This window comes from Ambystoma mexicanum, chromosome 4q, assembly GCF_040938575.1.
Source record: "Ambystoma mexicanum isolate Mex_15411 chromosome 4q, UKY_AmexF1_1, whole genome shotgun sequence".
In the NCBI taxonomy this organism is placed as follows: domain Eukaryota; kingdom Metazoa; phylum Chordata; class Amphibia; order Caudata; family Ambystomatidae; genus Ambystoma; species Ambystoma mexicanum.
Genome location: NC_090928.1, coordinates 378,343,726 through 378,361,135, shown reverse-complemented (window position 1 = coordinate 378,361,135; position 17,410 = coordinate 378,343,726). Strand labels below are relative to the sequence as shown.

Sequence of the window (17,410 nt, the reverse complement as noted above, 5' to 3'; positions counted from 1 at the left end):
AAGGGAATGGGACTGAAGAGTAATTATACCTCCATACGTCCCACCACCCCCCGCCCCCTAATAAAACTGGTGTCATTAGGCAATGTAAATCTATTGTCGACGCGTCTATGGGGACTGAGGTGTGGCGCCGGAGGGCAGAGTCAGGGCAGCGCATGCTCCCAGGGCCGCACCCCCGCGCGCCTCTAAATTTAAAGGGGGGAAGAAGGTTTTTTCTGGTGAAAAAGGTTCCGCCTCCCGTCCCTTCGAAGGGACGCCCATGTAGTATGGAGGAAAGAGGACTAAGGACTAAGAGTACGTTAATCACTACCGTGAGTAACTTATAATTATCCACACATCATCCCTTTGTCACTCATATTGGACTGTAAGGCAAGAACGCTAACACTTTTGGTTGGAAAATCTAATATTTCTAATAGTCATGAAATTGCTGCAGTTCTTGTTTCTCAAAGAATTTGTGATCACTCTGAGAGCAATGGCAACATTGTTGATGTTCCACCTGCATGCGCCCATATTACCTGGGTTACCAGCCTTCACATGGACCTCTCCTCATACCTGTACAAGCATTACTTGTTTAAATGATTCATCCAGAAGGTATGTATTTTTTTTTAAAACATGTTTTTATTGCATTTCTTAACAACATAGGGACCATACATGTACCATAACAATCCCTACTCCCGACTCCCCAGCCCCACCTTCCCCCTCTGGAAGTTCTCTGTATGTGAATCAAATCTTCTATAAGTGTCCATCAGACTTCTATTTAAACATGTCCAAAATTCTTATTTTATGCGGACATTATTGTTCCATGTAGTCACTCTGAAGATAATCGAGGGCTGACCCCCAGTCCGTTCTGAATTTCTGCCGATCTCCTTGAATGTTATAGGTGATGAGTTCCATCGCTATATGTGACCATACTCTTTGCACCCAATCGAATATTGTTGGAGGTGTTCTCTGTTTCCATTTTGCAGGCCCATAAAGTTCCACCTCTGTCTTTGTCAGAAGTTTGTCTTGGGGATCCCAGAGGCCGCACAGCCACACCTCCTCCCACAGCCCCCCAATCCGGCAAAAATGGACTGCATTTGAGTTTTGAAGTCTCTCCAGAATTGTTGAATTGCCGGACAGGCCCACCAGATGTGCCTCCAGTCCCCTTCTGCACACCACTCTCTCCAGCATTTATTTGGGGTTGTTTTGTACATTGTGTGTAGTCTTTCCGGAGTGTAGTGCCACTGAACGCGGATCTTCGGCCAGATTTCCCTTGTCTGGACGGCCCGCGTTCGTTTGGGGATAGCCCACCATCTGAATTCCCACTGACCCTTTGTGACGTTGCCCCTGAGTTTGTTTTCCCACCTTTTCATGCATTGCCACTTGACCACTTCGGTTTGGGCATTAAGGAATTTATAGGTGTCGGAGACACATTTCTTGGTGCCTGCGTGTTTCATGATATATGATTCAAACAGGGTTAACTTTCTTGTTGCTGCATGTTTTATCTGTGGGGAGCGCAGCCAATGCTGCAGTTGTTCATATTTGTACCGATCGTTGTTGGTAAGGCCGAGTTGTGTTGTGCAGTCTTCGAAGGATCTAATTTCCTGGGCCTGGTACATGTCGCCGATCATTGTACATCCCGCCTCTTCCCACTCTACCCGCCAGAAGGAGTATTTCTGTTTATTTTCAGCCCCGAAATGGTTCCATACGTCCCTCTCCTGCAGGAGGCTCGGCAAGGACTTTGCTGGGTCTCCTAGGGCTACTAACATATCATCTGCTGCTACTTTGTGGGAGATCCCCCGCCATGTCTATGCCTTTAATGTCTGGTGTGTCCCTTATTTGCGCCAGCAAGGGTTCCAAGAATATCGCGTATAGCAGTGGCGAAAGGGGACACCCCTGTTTGGTCCCTCTCTCAATCCTGACCTTGTCTGATAGTTTGCCATTTACTGCGATCTGAATCCTGGGCGAGTTATAATTGGCCCGTATCATGTTTATGTAAGCATCCCCCATGCCCATCTTTCACAGGATGGGCATGGGGGATGGGGGAAATAGTAATGTCCACTCGACGCGGTCAAAGGTTTTTTACGCATCGAGAGCCAATAATAGAGCTGGTGAGTGTGTGATCCCTACGTTTTCGGTCAGGTGAGTTATTCTCATAATGTTATTGTGTGTCTATTGCGGACGACCTGGTGGATCAGTTTCGGGAGAATGCGCGATAGTCTGTTGGCTAGTATTTTAGTGAATCTAGATTTATTAGCGCTATCGGGCGGTAAGAGCTGGGAAGCGCAGGGTCTTTACCCGGTTTATGGAAAACTAATATTTTTGCCTCGTTCATGGACTGTGTTATATTGCCCTTTTCTTTGAAGGTGTTGAATAGTACTGTAAGGATTGGGGCTAAAATGTCTCTATATGTCTTGTAAAATTGTGCGGTATAGCCGTCCGGGATTGGGGCTTTGTTGTTGGGGAGATCCCGGATTGCTCTGCTAACTTCTTCTGCGATTAGGCTGTCCAGCTGTTGTTTTTCTTCGGTCGAGATTGTTGGGAGGGAGATCCAGTCTAGATAAGTGCCCTGTTCCTCCCCGTTGGGACGGTCTGAGGCGTATAGGCACTGATAGAATTTTTTAAAGATATTCCCAATTTCCGTTGTCTGTGTCTTTGTTTGCCCTTGCTCGTCCTTCAGTGCTTTGACTGCTTGTTTCTGTTGTTTCCCTTTTAGCTGCCTGGCTAGGAGTCTGTCCGCCTTGTTCGCTTTTATATATTACCAGTGTTTCAGATGGATTAGGCTTCTCTCCGCTCGTTTAGTGCGGATGGTTTCTAACTTCCCCTGAATGTGCCTTAGGGCTTTCTTTAATTTCGACGACTGATTCTGGGAAATCTATGCTTGTTTCGCTCCTACTTTGCCCTCTTGCTCCGCTTCCCATTGTCGATTCTGTTTGTCTCTTTGTGCTTTTAGTGGATGAAATGCCCCCTAGTCACTGCCTTAAGGGCCTCCCATAAGGTCGCCCTGGAAGTCTCTGGGAAATTATTATTTGAAAAATATTCTGTTATGTGTTCTCTGATTGTGTTCCCCATGACCGGATCCTGCATTATTTCCGATGGGCGTTTCCATCTCCATAGCCCTGGCTGGCGGCGGGCCAGGATGAGGTCCGCCCAGAATGGGGCATGATCGGAGAGTGATATTGCTCCAATCTCTGCCTGTTGGATCTTTCTGAGGAGTCTTGAGGATACCCAGAGATTCTAGACCTAGTGTTGTGGACGTGTGAGAAGTGTGTAAACCCTTGGCTTTGCCCTCTGACTCCTCGCCAAACATCTTCCAGTGCTAGTTTTCCCATTTTCAATCGCAGGTCCTTTGAGGGTGATCCCTGACTCGGCAGTCTGGGGCTTGATCGGTCTACGTTGGGGTCCCTTGCGATGTTGAGGTCCCACCACCCCCAGCACCACCTCCGCTTTGGCAAAATGTTCTAGTTTCTCCAGGCTGTCTCTGATGAAGCCGTCCTGTCCTGTGTTCGGGGCATATATAGCTGCTAGTGTCAGGGGGTATCCATCGATATGCGTGTTTAGGAATATGTATCTCCCCTGTTTGTCTGCTTGTATGTCATGTATTTGCAGGTTGAGGGAGTTATAAAATGCAATCAGGACGCCACCCTTTTCTCCTGCTAATTTGCCTTTGAAGATTTGATTGTACCCTTTCAGTCAGAGCCTCCTTCTGTCTTGCCTTTTATGTGGGTTTCCTGGAGCATTATGATATCATATTTCCCTTTTGTAAAAAATGCTCCACCTTCTTTCTTTTCACTGGGGAGTTCAGCCCTCGGACATTGTAGGTTAGTATTTTTAACCCCATTCTTTTGTGGATAGTGTTCTCTATTGACTTTCCCTGGGCACTTGTAGCCTGTGTGTGCTTCCTTCCGGCTCTCCCCCCATGTCCCTCCTTCCGCCCCCCCAATGCATCGCAACCCTCAACTTGCAAGCCTCCTCCCCCCGGCCCCTAATAGCTGCTCTGTGGAGGGCTCTGGTACCTATGATCGCTTGGACATGGAGCATGTCGCGCCATGCCCTCAATGTACTCAGGGATAACTTTGTGGGAGGTGCTAAACCCCACTTGGATTCCTCCCACAGCGCTGGGTTGCCCCCCCCGTTACCTGCATGTCGGATGCTCTTTCTCAGAGCCTAGCGGAGAGAGCAGCTCGCCGGCAGTCCTGGAGCAGACTTGACCCCTTCTGATCCTCGGGGTCCTGTGAGTTGGAAAATCTGATATTTCCTTGTATTTTAGTTTAAATTGTGTGCGCACTGAGCACGTTGCTTTTTTCACCCTCCCCCCACCACTTACAGCCACTTCCTGGTCCCCTGCCGCCTCCCTGCCCGCCCACCCCCCCTCTGATTGGTGCCGCTGGTTGTCCCTCTGGACTACCCGACGGCTGCTCTTCCCGCTCGCCTCTTTCTCAGAGCCTAGCGGGAGAGAGCAGCTCGCCGGCAGTCCTGGAGCAGACTTGATCCCTTCCGATCCTCGGGGTCCTGTGAGTTGGAAAATCTGATATTTCCTTGTATTTTTGTTTAAATTGTGTGCGCACCGAGTGCGTTGCTTTTTTCACCCTCCCCCACCCCTTGCAGCCACTTCCTGGTCCCTTCCTCCCTCCCGCCTCCATAACCGCCCACCACCCCCCCTCACCCCCCCCTCCACTCCAACCTCCCCCTTGGGTGCATTCTCTTCTTGTCTTAGCAGACCCTCCTGGGCAGCCCCCTGCCCGGCAGCCCCCACGGCTAAGGGCCCCTCAGGCAAAGCGCAGCTCCTGTGTGTGTCTGCAGGTGTCCGCAGGGGACGCCAGGCGCCCCTCTCCCTTCGACCTCCTGTTTTCCCCTCCTTCTGCTCACTAACTGTTAACCTCTGCTTCTACCTGCAAAAATCTGCCAGCCTTTCAGTACCGCATTGTGAAACCTAGGCCTTTTCTCCCTCTTTAGGATTCTCAAATTTAGATGCTGTTAAATTGCTTGTACTGGTACCACCCCTTATAATCTGCATTGTGAAACCTAGGCCTTTCTCCCTCCTTAGGATTCTCTATTTTAGGTATGTCCTCTTTCCTGTCTTAGAATGTCCGGTGCCTCTTTTACGCTCACCTCCTAAGTGTCGTCGTCTTGTCCCACTCTGCTGCGCACTTGCCTAGCTCTGTCTTGTCTGTCTACCCCTTTGACCCCCCCTCCTCTCCCACCTACTCTATGGTGCTCTGTTTCCCCTATCTTTTCAAACTGTTTCTCTATTGACTATCCTGCTCTCCTCACAAAGTTTAAAAAGGACATCCTTGTCTCCAACCCAGTCCTCCCTATCGCTGATACCTACATCAGTGCCTCCTCCAAGGAAATTCTCACCGACATCCTCTTTGTCGTTCCTTCTCCTGATCTATGGACCCCTCACATGGTCTCTGTTCTCTCTCCTTTCTCCTCTTCTCCCATTAATGGTGGTACCCGTTGGGACGCACTCCTGGCCTCCTTCCTATCCTCTAAGGTCATCATTAATGTCTACTCTAATGGGACCGTCTTGGTCCAAGGCCCTCAGGCCAACCTTCATCTCTTTGATAGACGCTTTCTGCGCCTCATCAACTTCCTTTTTTCTCCTGCTGTCCCCTCCCCCCTTTCCCTGGCTAACTTGTCTTCCCCCTCCCTCTCTGCCCCCTCTCGGGCGCTCTCTACACTTCCGCATGGCGTACCTCTGATCTGTACCCCTCCCCGGAAGTCCTTCAAGGAGGGCAACCTTCTCCACATTGCCACTCTTAACTCCTGCTCCGATGTCAAACACTCCAGATATCTGCTGCCTTCTTGAAGAACTTGACCTCGATGTCCTCGGTCTCACTGAGACATGGTTCACGGCCAGCTCTGTCACCAGCTTTGACACACTCCTACCTGATGGCTACAAGATCCTCTCTGAGCCCAGGCCCAACCGCTCTGGTGGTGGCGTAGCCCTTATCTTCCCTGAGTGGATTCATGCCTCTGTCATTCCTACGCAGGCCTACTCCTCTTTTGAATGCCTCATCTGCAGGGTCTCTCGCCTAGCCATTCCCTTACTGTGGCTACTATCTATCGGCCACCTGGTCGGATCTCCTCCTTCCTCTCAGAGTGGGCGGACCTCTCCTCCTCACACTCCTGGCCTCAACCACTCAACAGCTCCTGCTTGGAGACGTCAACATTCACCTGGATGCCTCCTGTCCCCCCTCTGAACTCTTTCGCGACCTCTGTGACTCTCTCTCACTCACCGTTCTACCCGACTGATTCTACAGGGCACCCTCCCAATGTTCTGATCTCCTCAGACCTTCCCCTCTCTGTCCCTCTCTCCACTCCTCTCTCCTGGAGTGATCACTTTCTCCTATCCTCCCACCTCAACCTCCCTACCCCGCAGGCCAAGCCACCTCCATCACTGCCACCCAACATCTCGGTCAAGAAGAGAGGAAATGGCGTGCTTCAAGTTCACCAAGAAGAGAGCTCATATCCAAGCCTGCGTCTCTGCAGCATCTAACAACTCGTCTGAACTCTTTAAAATCTGCAAGGACCTGGCCAATCCTGCCACAGTCTCTACCTCTCGTGTCCCTTCTCAGGCCCTCTGCATGGCACTGGCTTCTCACTTCATTTCTAAAACTCAGGACATCCTGTCCTCACTCTCCTCCTCCCTCCCCCTCCCTCTATTCCCTGTTCTTCCTCTGGCCCTTCTGCAGCCATTCCTCCTTCTCGGCCTTTCCCCTTTTCTCTCCAGGCGAGGTTTCTAGACAAGTCCGATCTATGAAAGTCTTGTCGAAACAGGTTCACCCCTGTTCTTCCAAAACTATCAAGGGTCACATCGACTCCCTGGCTCCTGCCTTGGTGGATTTCTGCAATCACTCCTTCGCCACTGGAGTCTTCCCTTCCCCCCTGAAGCACTCCCTTGTGCACCCTCTTCTTAAGAAGCCCTCCGCTGATCCCTCCTGCCCAGCTAACTATCGCCCAATTTCCATCACTCCCCACCTGGGAAAGCTCCTGGAGAAACTGGCCGTCTCCCAGCTCAATCTCCACAGTGAATCTGTTGGTTGTCTTCATGACCATCAGTCTGGCTTCAGAGCTGCCAGAAGTACGGAAACTGCTTGCCTGAACATCCGTGAAGACCTTCTCACCAACCTCGACTCTAACACCCCTAACGTTCTTATCTTGCTTGATCTCTCTTCTGCCTTTGACACTGTCATCGATGCCATCCTGCTCAACCGTCTCCGCGATAACCTGGGTATCACTGGTGAGGCTCTGGCGTGGCTGACTTCTTTCCTCTCTGACCGACCCTCCCAGGTCAAACTAGGGTCCTTCCTCTCCAACATTGTTTTCTCTAGCCGTGGTGTCCCCCAGGGATGTAACCTCTCTCCCTGGCTGTTCAACCAATACCTGGTACTCCTTGCCCTTCGCATCGCCGCTCTCTGTCCCAACTTTCAGTGTTATGCGGATAATACCCAGCTCATTTTCAGGCTACCCTCGGCCTCCTCCTCTCCTTCCCTCATCTCTCACTGTCTGTCTGACATCCAGGAATGGTGTGCTGCCAACGACCTTTGCCTTAATGCCAGTAACACTGAGATTCTACTCATTGGCACATCCACTCCCTCCTTCCCTGCAGCTCTCAGGCTAAAAAACCTCGGGGTCATCTTCGACTCTGCACTCTCCTTCTCCCCTCACATCTCTGACGTCTCTAAGAAGTCACACTACCAGCTGCACCTCCTTAGAGGTATTCTTCCTTTCCTCTCCTTACCCCAGAAGCTCACCGTCTCCGGAGCCCTCGTCCTCTCCAAGCTGGACTACTGTAACAGCCTCTATCTAAATCTGCCTGCCTCCACTCTCCGCCCTCTGCAACTTATCCAGAACAGGACTGCGAGACTTGTCCTTGGCCTCAAGCGCAGGGATCGTATCTCTCCGGGACTGAAATCTCTGCACTGGCTCCCAGTGGCTGCGAGGATTAAGTTCAAAACCCTCTGCATTGTACACAAGGACTTCTGGGTTCTGGGGCCGCACTACCTTGAACTCTCTTCCTAAATATCTTCCCTCTCGAGCTCTTCGCTCATCTGCCTACAACTCCCTTAGGGTAGTCGCTTCTCAAAGGATCGAGTTGGTGGCAGATCACTCTCTTCGGCAGGGGCCTCTCTCTAGAACAGCCTTCATGCCTCCCTGAAACTCGAGGAGAACCATCTCCGGTTCCGGAAACACCTCAAAACCTTCCTCTTTGCTTCTGCTTTCTCTCCCCCCTCCCTTGCTGAATTCCTGACTGAAATTGCACTGGTTTACCTGGCCACCCTTCTGATCTCTGGCCCAGGCCCTGTCAATTATCCACCTGCACTGCCTTCCTGGCAACCCCTGCACCTGGGGACCGTTTTTCTGTATCCCTTCAGTCCCCCGTAGAAGCACTTTGTCTGCACTGCCTTGCATTGGCCACTAGCTGGCTGTTTTATGTGTCTTATTATTCCACTTCCCATGTACTGCTCTTTCCCTTCCCCCCTTCCCATGCACTTTTCCTTTCTCCCCCTTCCCTTGCACTTGCGCGATCTGAATGACACCTGGCTTAGTAGGATCGTTGTCTGTCCTCCCTTTGCCCGCTCCTTGCCTCGTCGCGCCTTGAAACACTTGTGTATAGACGCGTTATAAATGCTATATCATATCATATCATGTCTGCTCCTGGTATGTCCTGGGGTTTCCTGGGTGGTGTGCCCTGGAGTTTGACGGAGCACCGTCGTATGTGTCGGTATTGCCTTGATTAGCACTTGTTCTATTTCTTTCTTGTGGCGCGGCGCAGTCTCCTGTTGATCTTTTATTACCAGGGGGTTCCCCGCATGGCTGCTCCTTCCCCATGTGTTCCCTGAAGTATTCCATCTTGTTCTGGTATGTCTAATAATTGCATGCCCTCCTCACATGTGGTAATTCTTTGCTGTTTCCCTTCCCACGAGAAAAGGAGTCCGAAGGGAAAGGTCCATTTATACCTGATCTGTTTGGCCACTAGCTCTCTTATCACTGGGCCCATCTCATGTCGCTTCTGCAGTGTCAACTGCGCTAAGTCCTGGTACAATTGGATGCCCACTCTATTCATTCCAATATGGTCCTTTTTCCTTGCTTTCCGAAGTATCTGCTCTTTTTGGGAGTAGGACGTGAGCGCTATGAGGACATCCCGAGGGCGGGCTCCTGGTTCGCCTGTTCTCTGTGGCCCCACACAGTGTATTCTGTCTATTGGGATTTCTATGTCCCCTTCCATTGCAAGGATTTCTTTGAAGACTTGCTGGACCTCTTCCTTAAGATCTTTATCCTCTACTGTTTACATCATGTTTTTTATTCTAATGTTAGATCTCCTGGAGCGGTTTTCCTTGCATTGCAGTTGGAGGTTGTGGGTCAGTTTGACAAGATGGTCCTGAGTCTCTGCGCCTTGTTGTGTCTCCTCTTCTAAGTTTCGAATGATTTTCTCTAGGGTGTCTGTCCTTTAATTCCTATAACGCTGTTTTAGTTCACTTTTTTTCGTCGTGTCGAATTGCGTCTGCATTGACGCCATTAGCTGGGCCTGGAACTCCCCCAACCATGTTTTGATGCACTCCTTTGTCACCATTTCTCCCTGTGTTGTGTCTGTTCCTGCTTTTGGTATTTGGTCGCTTGGGGGCTTCCCTTTCGATTGCTTTGTAGATTCTGTGCCCCAAAGCTGTACTAAGTTCGGCTCTTGTCTTGCCGAGGGGATCTGTGGAATTATCTGGGTTTGCCTACACCTAGCTTTTGACATGTGTGCTGCTATCTTTTTCCGTTTGGGTTTGGGGTGTAAGTGCTGACCCCTGGGGCCAAATTGGGCTTCACCTGCTGAGTGGGGATGTCCCACTTGGTCCTTGTTTGAGGTCTCTGCTTGTTGCACAATTACGAAGGGTGGGGGGAGTGCGACTTTCATGTCCTGAGGATTGCTTTCAGCGTCCTTGGGATTCCCTTGGCCTCCCGGTGCCCCTGCTGGTGCTGACGTGGATCTTTTATCTTGTATCGGGAGGTAGTGACCTGTGGCGTGCTGGGGAGGGCTGCGTTTGAGTGTTGTCACCCATATGGGTTCTCCAGGTGAGAATGCCTTCTTTGTTCGTTCGGGACAGCTTTTTTTTTTGGCCCCCTTGGATGGGTGGCGATGGAAGATTGTTTCTAGACCTCGCTTTGTGGTTATCTGATCCGTGTGGTCTGTGGGGGTGTTGGCGGCTTATCTCCTATTTTCTTTGCCTTCCTGCGGGAATCAATGTGTGGAAGCTCCCTGTTTGATACAGGGGATCCCTGGGGCTGATATCAGCACCCCCAATCCCCCCTGGGCTCGCTCAGGACAGCCTGGTCGTGAGTGTCCCCCCTGGATAGGAAGCTCCAAGTATGGGTGGGGGGGCCTGTGTTGAGCGGTGAGTTGCCTTACCGGGGTATTACTGATGGCTGCCCGGCGTGTCCGGCATCACTTCTTGGGTGCTTCCTTTCCCCGTTGCAGTTGGTGTGCCTCCTGTGCGACCTGGGAGCTATCACTTCTTCCGTTAGCCCCTCTGTCCGAGGGGGGGAGGGAGATGCGCTCCCGTGTGAGCCGCCTCAAACCTCCTCCTGATGCTGTCTGCTGTGTGGGGTTCTCTGTAGAATCCTTTTTTGTGCGTCCCCCTGAGACGGAGCCTGCCGAGGCTTGGCCTGCAGTGGGGGGTGTTCCTTGGGAGGTGCTGGTCTCTTGCTCGGGACCCACCTCTGGCCCGCCTCCGTAGTGCCCACATGATCCGGCGTCCCCGGATGGGTGTTCAGCTCTTCACTCTGTTTCCGGGGGTCAAGGATCATGTGTGCGTCAGCTGCGCCGTCCCTCTCGGTCCTGGGCCGGACCCGATCTCTCATGGGGTGGGCTCGCTGAGAAAGATCTGTGCCCTGTGCGTGTTTGTTGGTGCGAGTGCTTCCCCTCGTTACCGGCTCCCGTTACGGGGCTGCTTTCCAGTTTGGTTGTTAGGACCGCCCGACCACTGTGATTCCCGGGTCGTTTTCTGTATAAGTGGTCGTCCCGCTCTACTGCACTGTTGGCCCCGGCTCTTCACGCCTTCCGGCTCCGGCACTTGCTGCGTGTACCAGTGGCGCTCTGATTGGGATGGAAGCTTCCGCCCGCTGCTCTCATCCCGTGTGGGACTCCGTTGCTGCTTGCTGCTATAATGCCGGGTCTATGATCCACTGTGCATCTTTTGTCGGGTTTCAAGCTTCAGGGAGTATGACATCCGCTTCTTTGTCTTTCTTTATTATGGCGACCCGGGAGGGGGAGACGGAGCAGCCTCAGGCACGTCTTTCCCCTTCAGCCGCCATCTTGAAAAGGTAGGTATGTCTCTTTTGACCAGGAGGTTCTATGTATCCTCTTCTGCCTATGCGATCTGTTTCCTGCCTTGTGGAAAAGAGAGAGGAATGAAAGATTAGGTTAAAATTAAATTGTTGATTTAAGTACTCCAGGTCCTTGCTCTCCCGCCATCAGAACTCCCAGCCTAGCACTAGCTCTGACCATAGCTGGATTTTAACTTTTAACAGTAGATGTCAAAATGAAACGGTTGCAGAGGAGTGGGTATGTTTGATAATTTACAGGTAAGTGAATGGCCAGAGCGATAGGTGCAAGTGCAGCCCCTGAAAATCTTCCAGTTACAGCATCTTTTGGGAATGTCTTTTTGCGACCTGACTGCGATGCATGCAAACTTCCAGTGACCTGTGAAGGTGGGAGCACTTGGTCTAAAGTGGCATAATCCCACATAGGTAAATGGGTCTTTTTCCAAATGCATTTAAGTTTTTAGCAATAGCATATTATGTATATCACTTTGCGTTGTCTTATATTGTGTCTTCTGTTTCAGATGCAGACATCAGTGAATCTGGTATTTCCGTCAAAAGTAGTGGGTCAACTGCATCTCTGGCTAGCCAGAATGACAGAAAGAGGAGAACATTGCCAAAGCTTCCAAAAGAAGAAAAGACAGCAGGAGACTGCGCTCCAAAAGTTAAACCTAATCAAAGATCTGAAATAGGAGAAAAGCAGGATACTGAATTACAAGAAAAAGAAACTCCAACTTCTGGACCCAAAAAAGAAAGGCAGCAAGATTTAGACTTTAAAGGTGCTGTAAAATCCAACAGACATTTACCTAGCCAACCTTTAAAATCTGCTAGTGGGAGCATACAGTTGTCTCAATCACACAGAACCTATGCAACTGGAAATGACAAAGGGGATACTGCCAGGGACAGTATAACTGTAAAACAAGCTTTATCTCAAATTCAGCATCAGGAACAAAAAGATAGGTCACAGTGGACATCAACCAACATGTCTTCTACTAAGCAGGCCACAAATCAAACCAACAAAGTTAGGGAGCAGACTCCTAGGTCAGGTCAAAGTCTTTCACAGGCACCTCAAGATACAATTATGGGGCATTCTACAAAGAAGGCAGAAGTGAAAGATGACAAAAGAAAGAAAAGTGAAGAAATACAAAAGAGACAATATCCAAACACAGTTGAGGCGGATAAGAAAGAACCTTCAAAGCCATTAGTAAGACAAGGTAGCTTTACAATAGACAAACCAAGCACTAATGTACCCATAGAACTTATTCCCCATATTGATAAGAAGACTGCATCATCCTCTCCTTCACTGGCTTCATCATCCACAAACCAGGTGCGAGTGAGACGAGACTCGGTGGACATGGATTCTAGTATGGATACAACAATCCTTTTAAAGGATACTGAGGCAGTGATGGCGTTCCTTGAAGCAAAGCTGCGTGAAGAAAACCGAGGGGATGATGGCCCTGACACCCCAAGCTATACTCAAGATAATTCAATTTCTCCAGAATCCGATGTGGACACAGCCAGCACAATCAGCTTGGTAGCTGGTGATGGTGAGAGAAAATGTAACCAGAAACGAAAGAGTTTTACCAGCCTCTACAAGGAAAGATGCCCTACAGGGTCTCACTCAAAAGATGTTGCAAAGTCTTCATCTACAAGTGCCAGGGAAAAATCTGAAAAAAAAGTCAAAAGCCGATCCTCTGATAGCACAAGAACTGAGACCCGTAAAGCATTGCCATCAAGTGGAAGAATAAGGCAACCCTCTCTGGATTTAACAGATGATGACCAAACATCAAGTGTACCTCATTCTGCTATTTCCGATATCTTATCATCTGACCAGGAAACCTATTCTGGTAGAGCACATGGAAGGGCTCCATTTTCCTCAGCAGATGAGCTGCTACATCCTCATTCGGGCAGGACAAAAATGTCTCATGCTTCATCTGGGGCTGCCAGTAAGTCTGTCACTCTTCCAAGGCCTAGACCGACCAGGACTTCCCTCTTACGAAGAGCACGGCTTGGTGAAACATCAGATACCGAGCCTACTGAGGGTGACAAAGGATCTGTAGCATCAGAAGTGTCTACTACTAGTTCGACATCAAAACCCCCAACAGGAAAGAAAGTGATCTCCCGGCTAGATTTACTTGCACAACCACGCAGAACTCGACTTGGTTCTATATCCGCACGCAGTGACTCTGAAGCAATAATAACAAGAAGCTCTACCTCCTCTCGTACTCCAGAATCTGTCCTTAGAAGTGGTCTGCGAGCGGCAGCACCAGCAGACACGAAGTATACTCCTAGAGCACGAGCAAATAGCATTTCTCGGCTGTCTGACTCAAAAACAAAAAGTATGGCCGCCACTCATAGCTCTCCTCCAGGTTAGTGTTTTACATCTGTTTAAATCTCATACAAATAACCTTCTTTGCCATCGCAATTAAGATCTCTCTCAAAATATTTACTGTGAAATGCATGTGCTGAAAGGCCTAACTGTCGATAAAATGCCCAATACATGATATTTATCAATGCAAACACTATGTTCCTTGGTCCTTCTTTTATCATCTAATGAGGACCCGTGGAAAGCATGTTTTCCCACTGCTGTTGTCTATTTTATGTGTGGATCCAGCTGGGAAACCACCTTGAGTGTAGTTAGGTTTGTAATGATCTTTTTCTTTTCTTATATCCTGTCATGTGATTAGGTTGACTGTCATTTAGTGCACCGGAAAGACTTTGACAGAGATGGGATTTATAATGTAAGAGGTACCTTATATTCTGAGTTGACCAAATGCTTCTTTGACTTTAAGGAGATGGTGATTTAGCACACAGCTCTTAGGTGCTTACGCCACTTTGGGGAATCCAGAGTGCTGCTTCGAAAAGGAATGTTTTGCTGTGGATCCCCAAGACTTTGGGGTAAACAGATTCCCCTCACCCCCAAGGTAGGGCATGTTAAGTAGGGATCTGGCTCAGTACCTCCAGGAAAGACATGGTAGATGCAATCAACATCTTTCTTGCAGAGAGGGGCAGTCATTACTGAAGAAACATCTGTTATCTTGAGCTATGGATTTCATTGGACCTGTTATTAAGAGCTTCGGGTTTTTAGGTGACAGTTGTTGGATCCCGACCTGTAAATTTTGCTCTGCAACCATTTAAGTATTTGGGTTCTGGTGTTGTTAAGACGGATTTCTGAACGCTGACCTGGTGAGCAGAGGTTCAGAAGGCCAGCCTAGTTTCTTGGAACAGGGTAACTTTCTGGACAAGCCAGACCAATCAAGGTAGCATTGGCGGCAGTCAAGAGTAGGTGTCACGAGGGGTGAGAGTGACTGAAAGACCTCAGTGAGCTCACAGAGTAAAGGACACTTATAAATCACTCCCAGTCAGATGTACATATATACATTTATTTCAAGGCTTTTGAGTTTCGAAACACAAATAAAATCAAAGTAAATGGATTCACAAAAGGGGAAGGAAATGGGTAGTGTAAATAGTCTTTAGTCCCTTCTGCATCAAACACAATCCTAACTGAGAGGCAGTCCAATTCCTAAGAAGAGTGGAGTTTATTGCTCACATGCACTTGCAATGCTGGTGCACGTGGTAATGCAAATGGGCAAAACGGGGTCTCTTCAAGGGTCAGTAGCAGCTCCGGAAGGTGGGTGAGGTGATGATGAATAAGTTCACACTATTCGTGGGGGGTCTCCTCAACAGGGCAGAGCAGGTTCCGGAGTTCGGGAATAGTTTGCACTAGCAGTGGAAAGGAGAGGCCCTCGGGGGCCACTCGTGCGTAAAAATTGATGGAGGTGTTATGGCCCACCGGTTAGGGTTGCAATTACTCACCAACCCCCGGTGCACTCCGGACTAAACTTAGGCAGTCAAATCCACTTCGGTTGCAGGTTTAAGTGCAGCAATTTGGCGGCTCTGCAGCTTTCAGCGACGAAGATACAGCGTTGATTCCCAAACGGGACAGTGGTGATTTCTCCGCTCCTCGTGGATGGATCAGGCTAGTTCCGCTGTAGCAGGCTTCAGGGGCAAGAGGGGTACAAAAGCAGCGCACCTGCAAAGATCGTCACCACGGCTGGGGGACACGGTAACCGTGTATGCGCCGGTTCGGGCACACTCACTTTACTCCAGACCTGGGAACGCCAAGTGTACGAAATTTGGTGTGAGAGTGCCGTGAACACAGAGCTTGCAATGTACCAAGTTTCAAGGGCCTCCTCGAAACGGCGGCAGCATCACGGCAAAGGTCCTGCGTAAGCTGGTCAGCCCACTGGTTGGCCCAGGGACACTTCCGAGAAGGCTTACTTGCAGGGTTTGATGAAGGTGCCGAGAATAGTTGGTCCCACTATTCCAATGGGTCGAAGCGTCTTCGCAGACCTTCTAGGACTACCAGATGCAGAGGGGTACCACGGGACGACAGCGGGCTCAGGGTGCCAAACCTTCTAGCGGGTCACCAGCGATTCCTCGACTCGGCTTGTTAGCTTCAGGATACTTGGATCCAATCCTTATTTCAGTGAGAACTCCAGGGATCGTCATGATATGGGTGTTTGGAGCCCTCTCTTATCCAAAATCTCCTTTGCGCCAAAACGAAGAGGCCCCAATGGGAGATCTGCTCTTAGACAGGCATACCATCCGTGGACCAATCACAGACCACAGTGGTCCCAGGCATTTACAGCACCTCAGACTCTCTGGCACCCAGGATGTGTATTGTAACCAGACGATCCAGCCCATATCCTGGAGGCGCACACACAAGGGATGCAGAAGCCTGCGAAAGCTTGGCGTTTTGTGGGAGAATGCATGCCCAAATATGGACTGACCTGGGTCAGATCAACCTGGTGAAGGGGCAAGATGGCCAAAGGACAGGACAAAGAACATTGTGGCATGGCCATTTTGGAGCCAGGCCACCTATTCGTGCCAAAAAGCAGTAACCACGGTTTACCTCGCAGGAAAGGGTTAAAAATGCACGAAATGATAAGCTGCCACCAGCACTGTCCAAGGCACAATTGTATTTCTCCTATAAAATCCTTCGAGAGTATCTAGGTCCTTTGGAAATGACTATTAGACCCAAGTGCACTGTACTGTAAGGTACATTGTACACTTGTTACATGTTGCAGAAAAAGTTGCAACATGGACAAGGACTAAGGGAAACAAAAGTCTCCCAGTACTGACTGTCTTCAATGGCATGTCAGTTTCCCCATAAGAAGTGAGCGAAAAGTTACACATTAAATGGAAATCTTTCCTAACAGGCGTCTTGCGGCCAACACTGATGCTATGATGATTGGACACAACTTTTTAAGTGTCACTTGAGTGTTGTGGACCATATGATATGTCTTACTTTTTGTTATATCCCTAGCTAAACCTTTCCTTCTGGTGCTTTCCCCAACCCCTAATGGAGTGTGGGAACTGAAGCACAGGCTAAATCCATATGTGGTCTTTGTCTTCTTTTGTAGCCAGCCTATGGCCCAGCAAGTTGACCAAAGGCTTTGGTCAATGCATTTTGACCTCCGTCCCTAGGGTAGGCCATAGTTCATCCTGTGATTGGCTCTGGCTGGTTCTATCCTTCATCCTGTGATGTCAGCCTATCCCCTGAGATAACTGATAACTCCTGTGAGATAACTTTAAACACAATGAATGTTAAAATAGGAAAGCTTTTTCACTTGTTCAAGTACAGAAAAACTATAGGTTTCTCCTAACTCACATTCATTAGACAGTAACAATAATTAATTGTATGCTTTTAGATGAGAATTACTAACGTTCTGGTATTGGCCCTGGTTATGTTTGCAGTCAGAAAAACTGTCATTCAGATTCCCTGAGCGATAACACTCTTTTGGGAAAGTTATCTCCACAGTGGATGATGCATTTAAGAATCCTGTTCTAGATTTCTGTCATAGGACTTGACAGTTGATACCGGCAGTTAGAGAACTCCTAGCTTTCAATCTTCTGGCCCAGACTTCAGAGTTCTGTTGTGGGAGCTGCAAGATACCATCTAAGAATTGTAGCATCTGGCTTTGCTGGCCACCATCATAGAAGCAGCAGGAGAAAGGCCCCTCTCAATGACAACCTACGGTAGAAGATTGTTAGTGCAGATATTTATCAGATTGAATGGGCGCGATATCTGCCCTAAAATAGAATGTTCTCCAGCATTGGA

General features: G+C 49.3%; 1 protein-coding gene across 8 annotated transcripts in view; it reads left to right on the top strand.

Moving 5' to 3' along the window:
• The window catches only part of CEP170 (centrosomal protein 170), a 1,733,932-nt gene that overhangs the window by 1,065,093 nt on the left and 651,429 nt on the right, over window positions 1–17,410 (top strand). For all 8 annotated transcript variants that reach the window (XM_069607948.1, XM_069607946.1, XM_069607950.1 and 5 more), the window contains one exon: window positions 11,811–13,655. In XM_069607948.1, the coding sequence (XP_069464049.1) occupies window positions 11,811–13,655 (1,845 nt within the window). The remainder of the gene's footprint in view (window positions 1–11,810; window positions 13,656–17,410) is intronic.